The 21,996-nt window shown below is 41.7% G+C and overlaps 2 protein-coding genes across 3 annotated transcripts in view; both read left to right on the top strand.

Annotated features, from left to right (window-relative positions):
- The window catches only part of tbc1d2b (TBC1 domain family, member 2B), an 80,596-nt gene extending 74,881 nt beyond the window's left edge, over positions 1-5,715 (top strand). For both annotated transcript variants that reach the window (XM_052042343.1, XM_052042344.1), the window contains exon 13: positions 3,208-5,715. In XM_052042343.1, coding sequence (XP_051898303.1) covers positions 3,208-3,406 — 199 coding nt within the window. In that variant the 3' untranslated portion in view covers positions 3,407-5,715. The remainder of the gene's footprint in view (positions 1-3,207) is intronic.
- Positions 5,716-20,051: 14,336 nt separating this feature from the next.
- Positions 20,052-21,996, top strand: part of dapk2b (death-associated protein kinase 2b) — a 127,266-nt gene continuing 125,321 nt past the window's right edge. Inside the window, exon 1 of the mRNA XM_052042353.1 lies at positions 20,052-20,105. The gene's annotated coding sequence lies outside the window, so the exon portion shown is untranslated. The remainder of the gene's footprint in view (positions 20,106-21,996) is intronic.

The raw sequence follows: 21,996 nt of genomic DNA, 5'->3' as shown, positions 1-21,996 counted from the left end.
TTGAATAAATGCTAAATGATTGGGGGAAAAGATCTTAACTTTCTATCTTCATCTATTCTTCTTTAAAATCAATGGAAGTTTCCTGTTTAATCTAGCACTGGTTGTTCAAGTGGATTCCCCAGTGTAACTGCAGGGGTGGATTATGGCAATTTAGAATTCCCTCCCCAAACACAGTCCAATGGGACTAGCTCAGATGGACATCTTGGTTGAGCCAAAGGGCCTATTTCTGTGCTATATAAATTTATGATTCATGACATTGGGTTCCATGAGGAATTCAGCATTAGATTGTAGTCATGAAATTGTTAGCAAGTTTGGAACTTCCACATTCACCCACATAGATCAGAAATTCCATTTTGCTGGCACTTTTGTACAGAACTCTGTCATCCACGAAACATGGCCTAATATCTGTCCTCCAGCAATGCTTAGGTATAATGCTAACCTGCTATTATGTACACAAGTGCCAGGCAAGGACCATCTACAGCTTGAGAAATCTCAACCACTTCAGCTTGATGTTCAGTAGCATTGCTGTCATTAAACCCACTTCAGTCAATGTCCTGGGGGGAAAGAATTACCACTGACCAAAAATGCAACTGGTCCAGCTATATAAACACTGGCTACAAAAAGATAGATCAGAAGTTGAGTATTCTAGCATTTGATTCCCAGAATAGGGAATGGCTCCTGCCATTCGCCAAAGCATTTCTACCATCTACAATGTTCGGGTTAGGAGAATAACAGAATAATCTTTCGACTTGCCTGGATAAGTGCAGCTCTAACAATACATCTCAAGCCTGCTTGCTTGACAGGCATCTACTCATCACAAAGTTCATTTCCTCCACTAGCATGTGCCTACGGTATGTAATATCTCCCAAATGCACTGCAGCACCTCTCAAACCTAATGATTTCTAATTCCAAAGTAGACAAGGACAACAGGGAATTGGGAACACCATCACACCAAGGTCCCCCTCCAAATCCCACAAGCTGACTTGAAATATCTTCATCCCTTGTTATAAAAATTAGAATTCTTTTCCCAACAGGGGTGGTGCACTGGCACAGCTAGGACAGCTACAGCCTCGGGTCCACGGACCCAGGTTCAATCATCACCTCTGGTGCTGTCTGTGCGGAGTTTGCATGTTCTCCCACTGACCACGTGGATTCCCTCTGGGTGTTCCAATTTCTTTCCATGTCCCAAAGATGTGCAGGTCAGTAGGTTGATTGGAGACTGTAAATTCCTCCAGGTATGTAGGGGTGAGGGACAAAATCTGGGGAAAGTTGATGGAAATGTGGGGAGAATAAAATGACGTTAGTGTGTATGGGTGCTTGATGTTGGCATGGACTCAAGTGGGCCAAAGGGCCTGTTTTCATGCTCTATGATTAACTCTGGGTTTAAATTTGTTATTCAAATTAGAAACTAAGGAAAATCTGCTGGTGTTGAAAATTGGAACAAAGTCTGATATTATGGAAGTGTATAACTTACTCTTGGGCACCTGTAAAGGCCAGGCTGGGGTTTGTTGTAACTGATGGGTTGAAGAAAGTAAACAAGAAGAGGAAAGGAGAATGGATAGCTTTTATGGAAAGTCTAGTGAGTAAAATATCCCACTATTGAGAGAATAAAAGGCCATGGGAGATTATAAAAATAGCTGATTTTTAAAAACTGCAACTGCAGTAAAATTCCAACCAGTGGATTGAATTTCATTCAAAAGCAAAATATGACACATGCTGGAAATACTAGGGGACTCCAAGTATGGGTGGGTGAGAGTTTTGCTCTGACCATACAAAGCCCTAGTTAATGTGAATAGTTACAGCCATTTAATTCAAGGTTATATTGGCCTTGAAGAAATTTCAGGATAGATTACAAAATAATGACTTATTAGTTTGTAATTCCTTGAATTTAGAAGGCAATGGAGTAACCTGATCAAATTTTTAAAGGGAACTAGTGGGTAGATATAAGCTTGGAACTCTTTCACAATTAATTTTGGATGAGGATGACGTATTTTCTAGTCAGAAGTGTAAAGGGAATGGTGAACAAGTACAATATATGTATACTGCTGTGATTTCAATGATGGGAAAAGTATGAAGAATTAAATGCTTTATGGGTTCAGTTTCCCAGTGTTGAGGTCTTGTCTTTGGGAAATTCCAAATTGTTTAGCAACCAATGAAAGACTTTGTTGTCACTGTTGTAAAGAAAATAATGTGGATGGGAAATTACGCACAGCAAGGTCTCCCAGACAGCAACAATAATGACCAGTGAACTCAGTTATGGAACAAATAGTGGCCAAGATGATGGCATGGGAGTCGGGGGACTCTTGTTTTTCTTTTAAGTACTGCCACAGACTCTGCTAAATCCCTGAGAAAGCAGACAGAGCCTTGGTTTAAAGTTTCATGGAAACACCGAACTCTGACAGTGTAGTACTCCCTTAGCACCACATTAGGTCTAGATTTTTGTACATATTTCTCAAGTGGGGATTGCAGCTACATGTTTCCCATGAGATAGGAATGCTACCTATCGAGTCATACCTGTAAGACCAAAGATGATGATGGCTGGTTAAGAGACTGATTCCTGGAATGAGTGGGTTGTATGAGGAAAGACTGGACGGGCTAGGCTTGTTTCCATTGGTGTTTAGAGTCAACTTAATTGAAACATATATGAGTGGTCTGGACGGCATGGATATGAAAAGAATATTACTTCTGGGTGAATAGAGAGCAAGGAACACTGTTTAAAAATAAGGGGTTACCATTTGAGAGAGATGGGAGGAAATGTTTTTCTCTTGAGGTTCATGAATCTTTGGAACTCTCTTCAGGGTGGTGAGAGAGGAGTCTGAATATTTTTAAGGCAGAGGTAGCTAGATACTTGATAAGTAAGGGGGTGAATGGTTACTGGGGGTTGATAGGAATATGATCAGATTAGTCATGACCTTAAATGGAGAAGCAGTTCGAGGGGCTGATTGGCTGCCTCCTGCTCCCAATTCACAAGCTTTCTGGCCCTCCATGTTATTCTGTATTGTGAACTGATGCCATTGCAAGTTCTCTGCATGTTCAAGATGTGCCACAGGGTCCTCATCACCTCCTTTATGTCTTAGTGGAAAGATTATGTGCTGAAGCTGAACTTGCGTGTGTGATTTTCTAATGTCCTGGTGAGAACAGAGGGAAGAAAAACTACCAGCTATTTTTTCATTAATTATCAGTATATCTAATTGTTTTGTTTTCTAGAAAACTTACCTACATTGCCTTTGCGGACATGAATCCCTTTCCAATGCGCCTGATCCAGAGTCGCCGAGCTTTCCACTTGGAGAAAGTGCGTCTGGAGTTGAGTGAATTGGAAGTAATCCGCCAGGATTTTCTTCGGGAACGTGAAACTGCAACCCCTGAGAGGAGAGATGTCATCAGTGATGATGATGAGGATACCTAGTTGCACATTCAGTCTCACCATAAAAACTTGGACTAGTTGAATAACTAGGAACACAATAGGAAAGCTTGCTTTCCATCTACATTGTCATGTTTGAGTCCCAAGGTTCCCCGGCAGCTAAATCTGTACACTGCTGTTGGAAAACAGTTCCCTGGTTCTCAGCTGGGCCAGAAGGTGGGCAGCTTTATGAAAACGTTTAGATGTGAATTGCTCATCCCATCTTGTAAGCAAACCCATCTTTTGGCTCCCATGTCTTTAGCCATTTATTATCAGGGCTCCACTTTCAATTGAATGTTACTTGGAGGTGAGTTGCTCTTCCAAATTTAAAAGAATGAGTGAGTGTTTCTTCTAAAGTTAAGTGATCTCTATCCTCATGAAGAAATGTGCTGGGCATATTTCTCTTTAATTCCACACATGGAAAGACTGTGCATCAAACTAATGGTACAAATGTGTCTGGTACGCACTTGGAACACTGTGCTAACTTTTTGCTTTTTGTAGTGGCAAAGAAATGTCAGTTCTGGTTATTCAGTCATGGGACCAATCTGAATAGTTCAGACAGTAAGTGTTATTTGGAAATCTTGTTCAGTGTGACTTCCATCTTGTAGTTCTTTGTATTTTACATATCAATATTTTGGGAAGCAGGCTTCCTTAACCAAAAACAAAATGTTGGGGGGAGAGGAGTGCCTTAAAATCTCTCAGCATGTGATGTCCCTTTAAATGATAGAGAAAAGGGAATCTGGGCTCTTTGATATATTTTAGCCATCCTTGCTCAGACTATCATTTCACTACAATATTGTGTATTGAAAATCTGATTGATAAATCTTGGTTTCAGCTTTGCTTCCATTAAGGATATTCACCAGAAGTATGATTACATGTTTACATTCAGAATAAACTTATTGTACAGTAATAAGGAATAGCATTTAGCCCACTTGACTTTATTAGGAACTTGAATTATCCTGTCACTCCTTTCTTGTTTCGTACAAAATGTCATTTGCATGTGTGCTTTATCTGACACAATCTTTTGGAAATTGTTGTCTCAGATGATAAAACCTGAATTTGATGTATATTAAGGACTTAAATGGTACCTAGTAACTTATAACCTGCATCTTCCAGTGACATGTAAGTGTGTAGAAGATTGGATTTGTTTTTTTGTGTGTGGCCTTGAGCTAACTAAACCCTGAACTTCTCTAACTTGGCTGGGTGGAAGATCTTGCCATTAATCCAGCTTCATTGTGAGTATTGTTAGGCCTTGAGTTAAGACCTAGTGTGCCACATTTCAGATTAGCACGGAGGAAGGTACATGTTTTGGTGAAGTAAGGTTATGTTTCAAAATGAAGTGTTTGTTTCGTGAACTTTACTGAATTAAGCTGGGACTGGACCAAGGTTGTTTTCATTTTGTTTTGATGTTTCATTTTAACTTTGCTCATACTTGTCAATCTCTATTTGACTATAAGAGGTTAGAAACAAGCAACTGCATCACAGAACCTCTTCAGTGCACTTTGTTCATTGTAGTCCTTAAAGGAGTTAAGCTATACGGTTATACAGTGCTATACAGTCCTTGTGACTTGAAATATAATTTTCATAATTTCTTTGGTTTAAATGATCTCATGTAATGGGTTAACAATAGTAGCCATTTTGATATATCTTGAGCACCTGGACTCTGCTATTGTGGATTCTTTCCACATGGGCAGTTTTGTCTTATGTATGTCATATACCTGTATAACCAGCGCCTAAAGAAAGCAAGATATAAAAATAATGTTGTATGCAGAACATTGACTTTTATTTTTGTGACATTTAAATGTCTGTTTCATTGCCATTTTTGTCGACATGTTAAATGAAGAACATCATTTTGTCTGATTTGTTGGTGAAGCTGTACTATTCTGAAAATTAAAATGATTTTGCTACAATTAAATGCCATTATAAGTTTTCCACATTTTAGACAATGCTGTAATTAGTAAAGTCAAAAACCAGGGAGCATGGATTTAGTCATTGGTAGAAGGATTAGAGGTGTACCAAGGGAAATATTTTTCAACCATTGGGTAGAAAAGATCTGGAACTTGCTGCCTGAAAAACTATCAGAAACCCATGCCACATTTGTATGGATGTGTCCACGGAGCTGTGATCTGGCAGTGTACCAAATGCCACATTTGTATGGATGTGTCCACGGAGCTGTGATCTGGCAGTGTACCAATCAGATGTAAAGAAGGGATTAGGTTGATAGCTCTTTCAACAAAAATGGACACAATGGGCCAAATGGCCTCCTGTTGTAAATTTTCCAAGATTTAGTTTCTTGGTATAAGAAGTCTAACCTCCATCTCTTTGCGTACTAACGAATAGGCAACTTTCCTAAGTGTGGATGGATGATCCTTCAGTAAGTTAACATCTTACTGTTTATGCATACTCCCTGGATTCTTTTCCTGACTACAGGACCAGGCTATGTATTTGGTGTTATTTCATTTTCCAGGGACTAAGAAAAATTAAACTTTGGCAAAGAGCAAGACCTTAGCTACATCTCACAGCGCTCCTGAAAATGAGCTGCTTTGCTGTTTGCTGCAACTCATTGAATGCATTTTGTGGACGGCACATAGATTAAAAATATGAAGCTAGATGAGACGTGGAAGAGCATTCATAAAATTTGCACTGTTTGATAAATTATTGCCCATTTATTCAATAGAGAATTTCTTTCTGGTCTTCAGCATCTTGACAAGGGAAGACTGAAGTGACTAGTTTTAGTCCCTGTCATAAATTGTGTTCCTGGCCATTGTTTCTACCCTGTAACCATAGGAAGTTGAGCCAGACTTTTCACAACCATTACATTGTGTTTGACCATGAGGTGAGCTTCTGCCAACATATTCACTCCAACATTTCCCTGATTCGTATCTTTGTTGCATCCAAACTTAACTCTTCCAATAATCTTCCAGCCACTGTAAATGTTTTGAGTCAAAATACTGCTTGTACCTTTACCTTTCCAGTGCTCAATCACCCAAGGTGCTTTTGCCTATTGACTAATACCGACTTCTTGTTAAATTGTTTTCCTTGTTCTCAAATCCATAAATCATTGGTTACAGCACAGGAGGCCATTTGGCCCACTGTGCTGGTTCTTTCCAAAGCAACTCATTCCTTCCACTCCCAGCCCCTTTTCTGTAGTCTTTCAAATTTTTCCGTGCCATTTATAATTTGATCAAGAAGGCCACAATGGAATCTGCCTCCACTGCATTGTCAGGCAATGCACTTTGGATTCCAAATGCAAACTGTGTAAAATAACTTTTCATGTAACTCTTAATTCTCTTCCCCTCTTTTATTTACCTATGACTCTTGCCCTCAATATCTTCACCACTGGACAGTGAGAGGAACAGCCTCCCACTGTCCATCTATCCAGATCCCTCATCATTTTATATACTATCAAATCTCTCCTCTGCCTTCTCTAAAGTAAACAGTCCCAGCCCCTCTAACCTATCCTTGTAACTGTTATTCCTCATTCCTGGACCCCCCCCCCCCCCCCCCCCCCCCCATCTAAGACCCTCTCATCCTTCCTATAAATGAGGTGACCATAAGTAAATAAACTTCAGTTGAGGCTGGACCAGAGTTTTATTAAGGTTCGGCAATGACTGTTGCTTTTATACTCTTGATAAAGCCCAGAATTGTGTATGCTTTATTAACTGCTTTCTCAAGTGTCTTCCACTTCCAGTGACTTGTGCACCCATGCTCCCAGGTCCCTCTGCTCCTACACCTGTTAGAACAGTATCCTGTATTCTATATTACGGCTGCTCATTCTTCCTACCAAAATGTATCACCTCTCATTTCTCTGCATTAAACTTCATTTGTCACATGTCTGCCCATTCCTCCAGCCTGTTTATATCCTGCTGTTTATATCACTATCCTCTTTCCAGTTCACAGTGCTGTCAAGTATTCTATCATCTGAAAAATCTGAAATTGTGGCTTGCATCCCTAATTCTAGGTCACTAGTATGGATTATAAAAACCAACAGCCCGAGCACCAATCTGTGTAGAATGCCACTGTTTATCTTCTTCCAGTTTGAATAACAAATCATTCACCATAGTCTAATCTTCTGTTCCAACAATACCCAATGCAAGCTTGAACGGCGTCGTCTATCGTCTGGGGCCTTGTAGCCTTCAAGATTCAATATCAAATTTGACAATTTCTGATAACTTGCTTCCTCTTTGTCTCAGAACTGAGCAGTTCTGCTCTGAGGTTATGATCTGTATTAGTAGTTGTTTGTTTATTTCACCACAGACACTGAGGGACATTTCCTGCAATTCTCAAGTTTCAGGTTCAGCAATAGCTCTGATCTGCATTTTTTTACGTATGCTTTTGTTTGTTCTCTCTCTCTTTCACTTCACTCGTTAATCTATTAACCAGACAGCTCGATAAACATTGAACTCGCTTTGGCATCCTTATCGTATCAGAAATATTCCCTACGTTCTATCCATCCATCCCCCATCTTCCTGCAACTTAAAATTAATTTTTCTCTTCCAGTTCAATTGAAGGCTTTTTGACCTGAAACACTATCTCACTTTTCCGGAGATTCTGCCTAATCTAAGTGTGTTCTGTTTGTTTCTGATTTCCAGCATCTGTACTTTTTGATTTTCATGTTTTTTTTCCTACAAGTTTGATTTAATTAATTGCAAGTAGTAATTGTAGCCTGCATGACTTGAAGGCAAATTTATTCTATTCAAATAGTTAAGCTTTATTGTACCTTTATGCCTTAAGGGAATTTCCTGGCCAATATTACCTCTCAACCAACCTCCCGAATTATTTGATCATTTTTACATTGTAATTTGTGGGGCTGTTTGGCGCATGCAGGCTGCCAAGTTCCCTACATTAAATCAGTGACAACACTCTAACTGCAAAGTTGGGATATGCTGGGGTTGTGGAAGACCTTTCTAAAGTTATTTGCTGGAATTCTGACTTTATTTTATAATGGCATTTGTGGCATTCATTGTAAAAGATCTCATTGCATGTTTTGTGTTGCATCTCTGGATTTAAGTAAATGGGGTTTCTGTGGGCCAGGTAAGCAAAATGTACAGCTAATGTGTTGCAAGTAGTAGCTGGATGTTCAGGATATAAGGTGGACTAACCACAACTACGGCTGAAGCAACCGCATTTTTGCCAGTTTTGATCTGCCTATTACACAGTGGGTTGATGTACTTTGTGTACATTTTCTCAACATCTACCACCAAGAAAATGAATCAGCCGAAGCAAAACATTTGCCCTTACTGTCCTTCACCTTTTCATTTTACTTAGTTGAATTAAAAGTTCAAAACTAATCACTGCAAATACAGGTTCCCCAGCACTGGGGCTGATGACTCAGCTTCTATTTGCTCAAGTTGTCAGTCCACTGATCCGCTTTTCAATAACGCTCCACCCTGTGCCTGACTAACCTGTTGAATTGGGTGCCAAACAATCAGTTGTAAACATGGCTGAGAAGTTGGTTTTAAGTAGCAGAGAGGATGGGCAGAGGGAAGTATGAGGCAAAGGGAAATCTCTTGGGGCAAGGCCTGGGTTGCCGTGGGGGTAAGTTGTAGTTGGCCATCTCGTGGATAGGTCAATGGTGGCAGTGAGAGAACAGGTGAAATGAGGGCAGTTAGAAAGTCAAAACACACAAAAAAAAAGAATGTAAATGTTGTTAAGTGCAGGATGCTAGGATGTGTCCAGCAGGTGAAGCTGTGCTAGTAGAGTCAGTTATACATGGAAATGCTCCCTTCAACCTGACACAAACGAGATCCCTATCTACACTAACCCTGTTTTCCTGCATTTGGCCAATAACCCTCTCGTTCCTTCCCATACATCTGCCTGTCCAAATGCTTTTTAAATGCTATGATTATACCTACCTGTACCACTACCTCTGGCAGCTTGTTCCATATATTCACCACCCTCTGTGGAAAGACCTGCCCCTCGATCTCCTTTAACCATTTCCCCTCTCCTGAAACTTGTGTCAACTAGTTTTAGACTGCCCTACCCTGGGAAAAAGACCATTTACCCTATCTGTGCCCTTCATAATTTTATAAACCTCCAAGGCCACCCCTCAGCCTCCTGTGCTCCAATGAGAATCCCAGCCTATCCAATCTCTCCTTGTAACTAAAGTAGTCCATTCTAGGCAACATCCTGGTGAAACTCTTCTGCACTCTTCGTAGTGTTATCACATCCTTTTTATAGTGTGTTGACCAGCACTGAACACAATATTCCAAGTGTGACCTAACCAATGTCTTGTACAGCTGCAACATGATGACCCAACTCTGATACTCCATATGCCAGCTATGCAGGGGAGCAAGCTGAATGCCTTCTTTACCACTTTATCCACTGTGTCACCATTTTCAGGGAGCTATGAACTTGCACTCCAAGGTCCCTGCCAGAAATACTCAGCAGGTCTGGCAGCACCTGTGGAGAGAGAAATGCCAATTAAGATTTCAGGGCACCTGATGAAAAGTCATCAACCTGAAATGTTAACATTGTCACTCTACAGATACTGCCAGACCTGCTGTGTATTTCCAGCATTGTTTTTATTTCACACCTGAAACCTTGATTCTACAAACAGAATTGATTTATGCCAGAGATGAGCACCTGGTGAGGCTGTAGCCCACCAAGAAATGTTTTCCTCAGGTGACCTTTGCTTTCTTACTGCAAGAGATTTTATTTTGATCTTGTTTACTCATACTCCAGTTTTCTGGGAACTATAAAATTGAAGAGCTATAACATTGAGATTTATTCCTTAAACATCCAACTCCAAGTGATGTGGATGAACTCCTGAAGTTATCCTTGTGAAACTAGGAGCCACTTGCAGTGCAGAAACTTAGTAGATCTATACATTTTTGACTTTTAATGAACAGGAAGAAATCTTTCCAGTTTGCTATCAGATTAATCTGTGATAACACTAAATATGGAGATTATTTAAAGTTTAGGTTCCACTTTTTTTGAGCCCACATGTACATGCTGCACACTTGAAAGTGCCACTAGGAGTCCATGGCTTGATTACTGAATAATGAAAAAATGTCTAATTTCTACATGCTTCTGCATGGAACTGTAGCAATTACTACTTAGGAGTATTGATACAGTGATTAAATGTCTTCATCCATTTCACATTCACCATACACGTAACAATGAACCAATGCCTCATTTGGACCACTGGAATAAGTATTTTGGGGCAAGCCTGACTCATGCCTGATGTGGGGGTGTTTAAAACTGTGTTAAATGGGTGGGCTGTGTGTGGGTTTGAGGGAGAACTGATAGTGAATATTCACCACAAGTGAATTTATTGATAACAGAAACCATTTGAACATAAAACAAGTTAGTGTTTTGTATCTTATTTATGTGAACATTATACCATGCAGTTGATAGTGTCATCATGATTACTGTAAAACATGTAGGTCACATTATTTCCATTAAGAAGTCCCAGTGAGGTGAACTTTCCATAAAATATTGAAGGCATCCAAACACTTCTCATTCGTAGATGCTCAAGGCATTTAGTGCGGTTTATACTGCCCCTTAGTGACGTTTTCCAAAACCATAATGGCAGTTCCACCTTGCCACCGTCACTCTCAACGTGCTGACATCACGCAGCTTGTCTGACATCACACATTGGTGGAATACAAATTTCCACCTTCACCAACCTTGTCCCTGTTCCCGGGAAAGTCCTGCATTTCCAAACTATATTCTGCACTGTCAGGGCATCCCAAAGTGTTTACAATCAACAAAGTACTTTTACTGGGTACCACAAATGGATTATGGGAAACATGACACCCAAATTGTGCAAAGCATGCTCCCAGGGCCAGATAAATTTATTAGGAATTGATTCAGGAATAAATATTGGACAGAATGACAGGAATAGCTCCCCTCTGCATTTTAAGATATCCCACGGCACTATGTTTGATGTCCTGAGGGAGTACTACCAGCCAAGCCACAAGACCAAATGGTTCACTGCCTCAGGGTCCTTTTGGCCCTATTGAGATTGACTCCATACACTCTGTCCTAGCTCATCTGCTGCTTATCGCTTCATTCATGCTTTTAACACCTCGATTTGCCAATCTAAAGCGATCCTGACTCAATTCCTCCTTGCACCTTCCAAAATTGCCATTTTTACACTGTCGCTATGCTCAGTTTTTTTCCTCCATTAATGCCTCAATAATCAAAATATTCCTTGTTTTTAAAGCTTTTGCTAGTACTTCCTCCAGTTTAGCAACTGGCTGAGATCCATGTACCTCCAACTGGTCTGCTTGATATTCTTTGCTCAGCCATTGGTGGCCAAGTCTGCAGTTGCTTTAATTCTTGTGCATATCCACCTCCCTTCCAGACACACCTCAAACTTTCTGGTATCTTGGATAAAAAGCCATCAAAACACCAGTCCACCTTCATTTGTTTTTCCCACAACACTCACTAGTAACAGACCCAAACTGCCCTCATGCTTTAAAATAACATCCATGCTTGCAACTTATTCAGACACTCAATCATTGTCAGTTGTAGAATAAATGTTATGCAACTAGATTTGCCCCCCTTAATATCATTCTTCATCCCTGATGAGGAGACTGAGTGGAAAGTACAAGTTAAACGGTCGTCTTGTCCTCTCAAATTGCTCCCTGCACTTAACCTCCCCCCTTTATATGTCCTTGCAAATCTCATTACCATCCAACTGAATGCACAATTTTATCGCCAGTCCCTTCTACAGTACTTAAACCCCTGGTCATTGTAATCCAACTCTGACCTAACACATTGTCTGGTCAGAAAGGAACATGTGCTTATGTAGCACTTCTCCATGTTCCAAAATACTGAAGCTCAAGCAATTTTGGAGCATAGTCACTGTTGTAGGTTGACCAGGCATCCAACAGGCACAGCAAGATCCCATAAATAGTAATATGATAATGACCAGGTATTCATTTTTTGATGTTTAGATGAAGAATAAACATTGAAAAATTCAGATGCTGCTCTTCAAGATAGTGCCATTGAATCTTTATATATTTCGATAAGCCTGTTCATCTCATTAATTCTGCTGGCTCACATTAGTGCCATTCCCCACTGATTTTCCCTGTAATCTTTTCTCCCCACATCCCCATCAACTCCTCATTCTACTACTCACCTACACATTAGGGGCAATTTACACTGTCCATTTACCTACTAACCTGAACGTCTTTGGGATGTGGGAGGAAACCAGAGCACCCGGGGAACCTCCACTGTCACAGGGAGGAGATGCAAAGTCCACACAGATATCGGAGGTCAGGATTGAGCTGGGTCAATGGAGCAGAGGAAGCAACTTTACCAGCTGTGCCACTGCGTTGCCCTTTTCTGCCCACCTCTCATTAACATCTCATCTGAAAGATTGCCTGTGCACCACTCCACCAGCCCTGCAGTGCAGTATCTACCCTATTTGTGCTCAAGCATTTGGATTGGTCCAGAACACACAGCCTTCTGACCCTCTACCTCAGGTGACTGTACTTTTACTGAGCCAAGACCGACGCCATTACCATAATGACAGAATAAAACAAAATGTTTTAAATATTTCAAATCAGTTTTCATCAGTGGATGGCTGCATTACCTGCTGAATATTTCTTGCTTTTATTTCATATTCATCCACAGTATTTTATGCTGTAATATTAAAATTCAAGTCTCTACATAAACTTTGCTTCCCCTACCTCTCCCACAAACACACACAGTTGAGTCAGGGATTTCCAATCGTAATGGAAACCGTACATCAATGTTACTGTAATGACACCCACTCACCAGTGATAGCAATGTGGCACCTTAGTTCTGCACTGCCCAGTTCAGTCCTACACAGCTCTTCACATGTGCTGTGATAAAAATAGCTTGCAGACCCCAGACACATGCAGCAAGGGGTTGAAGTGAACCATTCAGTCCATCACATCCAAGTGAACTACAGCAGAGTAATACAGTTTGTCTCATTATCTCTTTCTTAATAGTCCATCGGGTAGAAACTACAGGAGCCCACGGGCACATGCCACCGGACTTAAGGACAGCTTCTACCCCACTGTGATAAGACTATTGAATGGTTCCCTTATACGAAGAGATGGACTCTGACCTCATGATCTACCTTGTTGTGAACTTGCACCTTATTGCACTGCACTTTCTCTGTAGCCGTGACACTTTACTCTGTGTACTGTTATCGTTTTTACCTATACTATATCAATGCACTCTGTACTAATTCAGTGTAACTGCACTGTGTAATGAATTGACTTGTACGATCGGTATGCAAGACAAGTTTTTCACTGTACCTCGGTACAAGTGACAATAATAAATCAATACCAATCGTGCAAGTCCTTTACTTCAGATAACTCCTTACTGAAAGCCACAACCCAGTCTGCTTCCATTTTTCCCAGGCGGTGCACTCCAGATCGTACTTGCTGACTGACAAAACAATTTCCCCACCACACCTTTGGTCCTTTTGCCGATCATTGAAATCCACCGAAACAGATGAAAAGATTGTCCTTTCTTCACTTTTATACTGCTTTCAAAATTACCTTGTACGCTTTCCTGCATTAATGAGAAATCACGGTTGCCTCAGCCCATCCACAAATTTGGTTCCTCATTCCTTGGACCTTCTCAAGCCTTCACATCCTTCCTAAAGTGTAGTGCCTAGAATTGGACAAAATTCTCCTGTTGTTCTCTATACCTGTATTTATAAATTCCAGGATCTATGCCATGTTAATTACATTTTATTTTAGAAAACCTGTCCTATAAAAACTTGAATCCAGCTCTCGATTCCTGCATCCTCTTTAGAAATGCACCATTTAGATGATATTGCCACCAAAATGGACCTCTTTTCAGTTCAGTGTTAAATTTCATCGGCCATTTGTCTACACATTCCACCTGCCCGTGTCCTCGTGAGGTCTGTCACTATCCCCTTCACTGTTTATCACAGGTTTTATGCCATCTGCAAATATTGACAGTATATGCCACACATCCACATCACTTACCCAAATCAAAAATAGTAACCTCATCCCAATCCCTTTCCCCATGCCCATAACAATCCCTATTCTCTGCTTCCTGTTCCTTAGCTAACTTATGTTGTAACTCCTTATTTTATTCCATGGGTTTTAGCTTTGCTGAGAAGTCTGCCTTATTTTTTGAAATGCATCTGAAAATCTGTATACATCATTGACTAAATTGCTCCTTCTAATCCTCACCAGAAGCAAAATTAGAAAAGCATAATTTGCCTTTAACATCTTTGCTTAGGTTCTACACATTTCCAAATAAATATTAACTGTATCCTGGGTTTTCAATTCTAGCACATTTTCTAGCACTGGCTTTATCCTTGCATTTGTGAACATTTGTATTTCTACAGTCTTCTGGGATTGAAAGATTAAAGCCTGAATTACTTAATTTCCACCACTCCGTAGGATCCTACCTGGTGAGTTACCTTCTTAAACCTCCAGTTTACCATTCATGGACCTACCCTGTACTTCAACTTCCCCCTCTTTTACTTGACTTGCCACACGACAATGGGAGATTTGACCAATACTGGTAGAGTGTAACAGAAATGGGAATTTGCCAATCGGCACCTTGTAACTGCTCTGCCATTCAATAAAATCATGGCTGATCCTGTGCATCATTATCCTGCACTAATCCCATATCTCTAGAACCTTTTAATATTCAAGAATCTGCCAAGTAGTTCCTTGAAAATATTCAGCAATCCAATCCCCGCAGCCCTCTTGGATAGAGAACTCCAAAGATTCACTGTACTCTGGGTGAAGAAATCTCAATCTTGAATAGCTGGGCTTTTTCTGAGGACAAGGCTCCCCTGGTTCTAGGTGGAACCCCACCCCCAAACCAAGGGAAACATAAATCCCACATCCTCCCCATCAAGCCCAATACAAATTTTACACCTTTCAATGAGATCACTCCTCATTTTTATAAACTTGGATATCAGCTAAGCCTGGGCAAAATGGTAATGTAACGGTTAGTGTAACATTATTACAGCACCAGCAACCCGGGTTCAATTCTGCTGCTGTCTGTAAGGAGTTTGTACGTTCTCCCCGTGTCTGCATGGGTTTCCTCCGGGTGCTCTGGTTTCCTCCCACATTCCAAAGACGTACAGGTTAGGAAGTTGCGGGCATGCTATGTTGGCGCCGGAAGAGTGGCGACACTTGCGGGCTGCCCCCAGCACATTCTCAGTAACGCAAAAAGACGCATTTTACTGTATGTTTCGATGCATATGTGACTAGTAAATAAATATATGCTTAATCTCTTCTAATCTGAGGAATCAACCTGGAACTTTTGCTGCACTTCCTGTCACAAAAGTACACCTTTCCATATGTAGGTAGACTACATCTATACACAAAATTCCAGATGCCCAAATAACAGCAGTGAGAAGTCCTTAGCAACAAACAAGACGCTGGTGGAACTCAGCGAGTCAGGCAGTATCTGTGGAGGGAAATGGACAGTTGATGTTTTGGGTCAAGACCCTTCATTTGGACTGAAAGATAAGAGGGGAGATAAATAGAACCAGTATAAAGAGGTGGAGGGAAGGGGTGGAGCCAGAGCTGGAAAGCAATAGGTGGCTCCTATAGTGAGGAGGGGTGATTGGCAGGTGGGAAAGGGGACAGTGGAAATAGGGAGAGGCTGGGAGGTGATAGGTGGAGGGCAAAGGGCTGAAGATGATGGAATCTGACAGGGAATGCAGGTGAGCATGGAATCAAATACAGAAGGTGGGGACCCAATGGAAGGTGATGGGCAGATGCAGTGGGTGGGGCAGGGGAAAGAAAAAGGACAATAGGGGGCTGTGGTGGGTGTAGGAGGAACTGATAGATCAGAAGAGGGTAAAAGGACAGAGGGAAATTCAATGTTAATACTGTCAGGTTGCAGACTACTCAGGCAGAATGAGGTGCTGTTCCTCTAGTTTACATAAATCCTCACCCTGGCAGTAGAGGAGGCAGAGGACAGACATGCTGGTGTGTGAACAGGAAGGGTAATAGCAACCGGAAACTCTTGAAGGCCACGGCAGATGGAGCACAGGTTCTCAGCAGCGCAGTCGCTTGGTCTCACCAATGTAGAGGAGGCCACATCAGGAGCACGAGATGCAATAAACAAGGACTGAGGGATGCGTGTGAATGTCTACCTCACCTTTACTTAGTCTGCTTCTCTGCATACTCACACAACCCACACTGGCATCCCACTTAATATCAGTAAACTTGGATAGTTAACACTGTTCTGCCATCAAAATCACTGACACAGATTGAACACTCAAGTCTCCAGTACCAACCCTAGCAGCAACTAACAAGTCAAAATCTCCCAACTCAGAAAGGACTTGTCTATGCCTAGTCTTGGTTTTATATCTGTTAACCAATTCCCAATCCATTGCTAGCAATTACCTCCATTCCAAATGTTCTAATTTTGTTTGATACTCTTGTGTGCCATGTTATTGAAAGTCTTCTGCAATCCAAATACACCACCTCCACTGATTTCCCTTATCTATGTTGAAAGAACTCTTAACAGATTTTTCAAATACAATTTCCCTTTTGTAAATCCATGTCAACTCTGCCCAATCCTTTTATTATTTTCTTCCTTGGCATTGTGCCACAATAATCAGTGCTGTTGCTCCACAGCTCCAATGAGCTAGGTTCACATTTGACCACTAGTGCTGTCTGTGTGGAATTTGATCATTCTGCCTGTGATGTGGGTTTCCCCAGACTGCTCCAGTTGATGTGCTGCTAGGTTATTTAGCTCCTGTTAATTACCCTCTATGTAGGTGGGTGACAGGAGAGTTGAAGGGAAATAAGTGGGGGAACCAGACTGATGCAAATACTGAGAACCAGGCCACTTATTTTATAAAGACCAATGAAATGAGAAATAATTGATTCTACTATTTTCCCTTCTTCTCTTGTTGGGCTAATTGTTATATAGTTTTCTTTTCCTCTTTTTTTTTCAGAAAACAGTGGAGTCACATTTCCTACCTTCTAGTCTGTGGGAACCATTACAGAATTTCTGGAATATTGTAAGATGACAACAAGTGCACCAACTATCTCCATGGCCACCACTTCCAAAACCTTGATGCAAGTCATCTGGTCTTGAGATTTATTTGCTTTTAGTCCCATTCATTTCTCCAGCACTTTTTTCACTAATTTCTTTCTTTCAGCTTCCAATTCTCTCCATACATGTTGTTCTCCACTGTTTCCAGGAGGCATTTTGTATCTTCTGTGGAGCCAGAAAAAATATTTTCTCTGCATTTCCTTGTTCCCCAATATTCCCGCCGCTGTCTGTAAGGAGTTTGTACGTTCTCCCTGTGTCTGTGTGGATTTCCTCCGGGTTCTCCGGTTTCCTCCCACATTCCAAGGACATACAGGTTAGGAGTTGTGGGCATGCTGTGTTGGCGCCAGAAGCGTGGCGACACTTGCGGGCTGCCCCCAGAACACACTATGCAAAAAGATATTTCATTGTGTGTTTCAAATTACATGTGACCAATAAAGATAGCTCATCTTATAATTTCTCCTGTCTCAGACTACAAGAGACCCAGAAAGTTTTGCTAACATTTTGTTTTGTTAACGCCGAAGGGCCTGAATTGTGCAGTAGGTTTTTCTATGTTTCTATAGAGGGCTATGGGTAAGCCTAGTAATTTCTAGGGTTAGGGACACATTCGGCACAGCTTTGTGGGCTGAAGGGCCTGAATTGTGCTGTAGGTTTTTCTATGTTTCTAATCTTTCATTTAACATTGAAACTTTAACAGTCTGATTTTATCTTTCGCACTTGTACATTATTTTCCTTTTCCTCATCAATTTCTTGATCCTTTATTGAAAATGTTCCTAATTCTCAGGCTTACTGTTCTTAATGATCACATTCTTAGACTTTTCGTTTCATCTAATAGTATGTCTAATGCCTCGTTGCCCAGTGCTGATACACTTTTCCCACTGGATTTTGATGCTTTAAGTTGGTATTGTAAACTATGCATTAGATTCTTCAAGTACCTTTCAACATAGGTTCCCAATTCATGCCTCACTGAGATTTATTACTATTTACATTACGCTAGATCAAAAGTGATCTGTTCTCCATTTCTTCACCATACTGACCCAAACAAAAATCTCACGTACACGCCAATATTTTGTCCTCCAACCTTGTTATCAAATCTGGCTTTTCCAAGATCTTGGGCATTCAAAGCAGGGTAGGTCTTGTACAGTGAATTCCAGGGCACTGACTGGAAGAGAGGGACCTGGGAATACAAGTGCACAGTTTATTAAAAGTAGGTGCGCAAGCAGACAGGGTCGTGAAGAAGGCGTTTAGCACGCTGGCCTTCATCAGTCAGGGCATCGAGTTTAGGAGTAGGGACATTATATTGCAGTTATACAAGTCCTTGGTGAGGCTGCATTTGGAGTATTGTGTACAGTTCTGGTCACCCTGTTATAGGAAAGACATTGTCAAGCTGGCAAGGATGCAGATTTACGATGCTGCCTGGACTTGGCCTGAGTTACAAGGAGAGGTTGGCCATGCTGGATCTTTATTCCTTGGAGTGTGGGAGAATAAGGAGTGACCTCAGAAGTGTATAAAATCATGAGGGGTATGGATAAGGTGGACGGTCATAGTCTTTTCCCCAGGGTTGGGGAGTCCAAAACCAGAGGGCACAGATACTAGAGGGGGGAGATTTAAAAGAGACCTAAGGGGTAACTTTGTTACACAGAGGGTGGTGAATATCTGGAATGACCTGCCAGAGGAAGTGGTCGAGGCAGGTACAATTACAACATTTAAGAGGGATTGGATAGGTACATGGAGGGGAGGGGCAACCAGGACTATCGGAGGGGATACAGTGTGCAGCATGGATCAATTGGGCTGAAGGGTCTGTTTCCGTATTGTATTACTCTATGACTCTAGAGTGTAGGGTAGAATCTGACGGTTGATGGGAATGTGAAAAGAATAAGTTACAGGGAAAACTATGGGGGAAATGGAATTGCTCTTTGAGTCAACATTGAAGGAGTCCATTCAGCCCATCAAGACTGTCTTAAGGAAATATTGGAATGATAACAGGTGTTCATAACGGAACAGCAACCTTGATTTGCCAAAGCAAGTTTGACTTGTTTGATTGTGCTTTCCGATAACGAAAGTTGACCAGGGTAGTACAGGTGACCGCTGGTCAAGCGGTCTCTCCTCAGCCCAACCGCAATTTTTTATAACACTTTAAACAGAAATACAAAACACTTTTTCCAGATTGTTGCTCACATCAGCGCCCAATTCCTGGCGACGCCGCAGCCCTCTCGACCAGTCTGGCGTTTAAAAGCAGTGCTGGAAACACCCAGCAGGTCGGGCAGCGTCTGTGGAGAAGAGGAGCAGAGCCAACGATTCAGGTCAAAGAAGCGTCGACACGTACCGTTACCCGCTGAGCGTTTCCAACCTTTGTCTCGGGTTTCCAGCATCTGCACCGCCCCCACCCCAGCCCCAGGTTCGCGCGCCCACAGGCTCCGCCCCCGCCCCAGGTTCGCGCGCCCACAGGCCCCGCCCCTCCCAGGCCCCCGGTTCGCGCGCCCACACAGGCTCCGCCCCCCGCCCGTGTTGCCAATTCATCCGCTACATTGTATCGGGAGAGCGCTCGCCCACTCACGTGCGAGCCGAGCCCGGGGGGCGGGGCGGCCAGCGCGCGTGCTCTCGCGCCGCCGCCAGGGGGAGCGGGCACGCGCGCTGTGCGCGCTCCCGGTCACCACTTATACTTCGGCGGAATGGGAGCCTTCTGCAGTCGCAGTCCTATGAGTTTTGGAGGGTGAGTTCTGACTGCTCTTTTATATTATTCCGTCAGGTAGTGTTAATGGGTTGAATAGTCTCAGCTGCCTCCTCCCCATCTACCCCCTGTACTGTTGTCTGAGGTGGTAATTATTTACTGATATTACTGAAGTGATAGGAAGCCCGGGAGCTGCTTCTGTATTTGCATTAATAGCCTGAGTGTGATCCTAGTATCCGTGCCTCTGAGCTATTTGCTTTATTTATGACTTAAATGTACTTTTAGTAACTCACTGGGTACCTCAGCTGGTATTTGAGTCCCAAACTGAACACATACAAGGTGTATAATTTTAAATGGTTTAGTTAGCAATAAATGTTCCTGTGGATAAAATAGTGAAATTCTCTGAGTCATTACGACTGAAGCCTTTCTTTTTAGTTTTTCTGTCTTGGGTAACGCTTCTTATATACAATTTCTGATGGCTTATTTTGGTCTTAATTAATGGCTTTTTAAATTTCTGCTCCTCCTTTAATAATAAGTAGTAGCCAGCTGGAGTTGAAATCCATGGGTGTTTTCTGATAGTGATTTGCTTTTGACTCACTTGATGTCATAAACTAATCAGGATTCAACATTGGCAATTTTATTACGAGTATTGGTACCTCTGTCAAAAGCTGAGATAAGGATCAAGATTCTGTTTTTCTTAAGTATTCATATCTGGCTCGTATCTCCTATGCGATGCTGAGAGATTAGGCTCAAAAATATAATTGGCGAAATATAGAACTCTTCCCACAAGAAGAAAACTGATCAAGGATGTTTAGCCCCTTCAGAATTCAGAGGGAACATTTGACTAGTCAAAGAACAAGGCGCCACATGTGGATGATCCTGCGCTAGGAGTGAAGTACAGTTAAGGAAAACAATGCAGATGGTTGGGGAGAGGGTGGCTGGTGTTCTGTGAGAGGGAAGTTGTGGTGTTCCTTAGTGTAGAGACATTGGGGAGGATGCAGCATTGTGGGGGAATATGGTGTCACTTGGTGGGGCAGGGGTAGTGTTGGTGAGGGAAGAGGTCCTTGTTCCTCGCTGGAATAACGACTGGTGCCCCTGAGAAGGACGGGAATAGTGTCCCTCCAGAGAAGTAACTTCAATGAGAAGAAAAGCTGGTTGAGTGGAGGGTAGCCCTTGGAGCCATTCAGTTTCCTATTCAATTAATCTCTAATATCTAAGTAGCTCATTATTTTATTAATTATTACAAGCACAGTCTATAAGTCACCGCTCCACCCAATGCAGGCTCTGGCAGGGTGGATATGAATATTTTTAGTATGTTCCAGGAACTTTGCTCTGTGGGCAGTCCATTCATCGAATGATAACTACTGAAGGTGTGTGTGTAAACTCTTCTCCCCTGACCCTCCCCAAACAATTGTGCTGAAAAATATAAAAGCAAATCCAAAAAGTCCAAAAGTTTCATGATGCCAAATGACTCAAATCCCAAACAATCTCTGGTGGAAAATATGCTCTGTAAACATAAACTAGGTAAGGCTAAAACTAGCAAAGATGATGACAAAATATACAGGTGCCAATCATGCTCCACCTGTCTGATGTATCCTGCTGTGAGCCTGGTGACAGGGAGGGATTCTTGTGATGGATACTTGTATTATTGAGCACTCAATATTATTGTTACAGTTTCCAAAAGCAATAGCTGTCGATGAGACAGGGAATCATTATTTTTCTACTTCCTTCTAAAACAGAGTCAATATTTAACGATAAAGAGTGTTCAGAACCTTTCACATTTGCTCAGTGGAAATGTTAATATGATTATTCACACAAACTTTGATTTCTAATAAAATACAAAAAAAAAGTGGTGTGTAGTTCCCTGTCAGTGCACACAGAAACTAGTAGAGTGGAATGTTTTCAAAGGACTATAGATCTCTTCCCTTAGCCT

This window comes from Pristis pectinata, chromosome 32, assembly GCF_009764475.1.
Source record: "Pristis pectinata isolate sPriPec2 chromosome 32, sPriPec2.1.pri, whole genome shotgun sequence".
In the NCBI taxonomy this organism is placed as follows: domain Eukaryota; kingdom Metazoa; phylum Chordata; class Chondrichthyes; order Rhinopristiformes; family Pristidae; genus Pristis; species Pristis pectinata.
The sequence above is the reverse complement of the archived record's forward strand: the minus strand, read 5'-3'. Positions and strand labels throughout refer to the sequence as shown.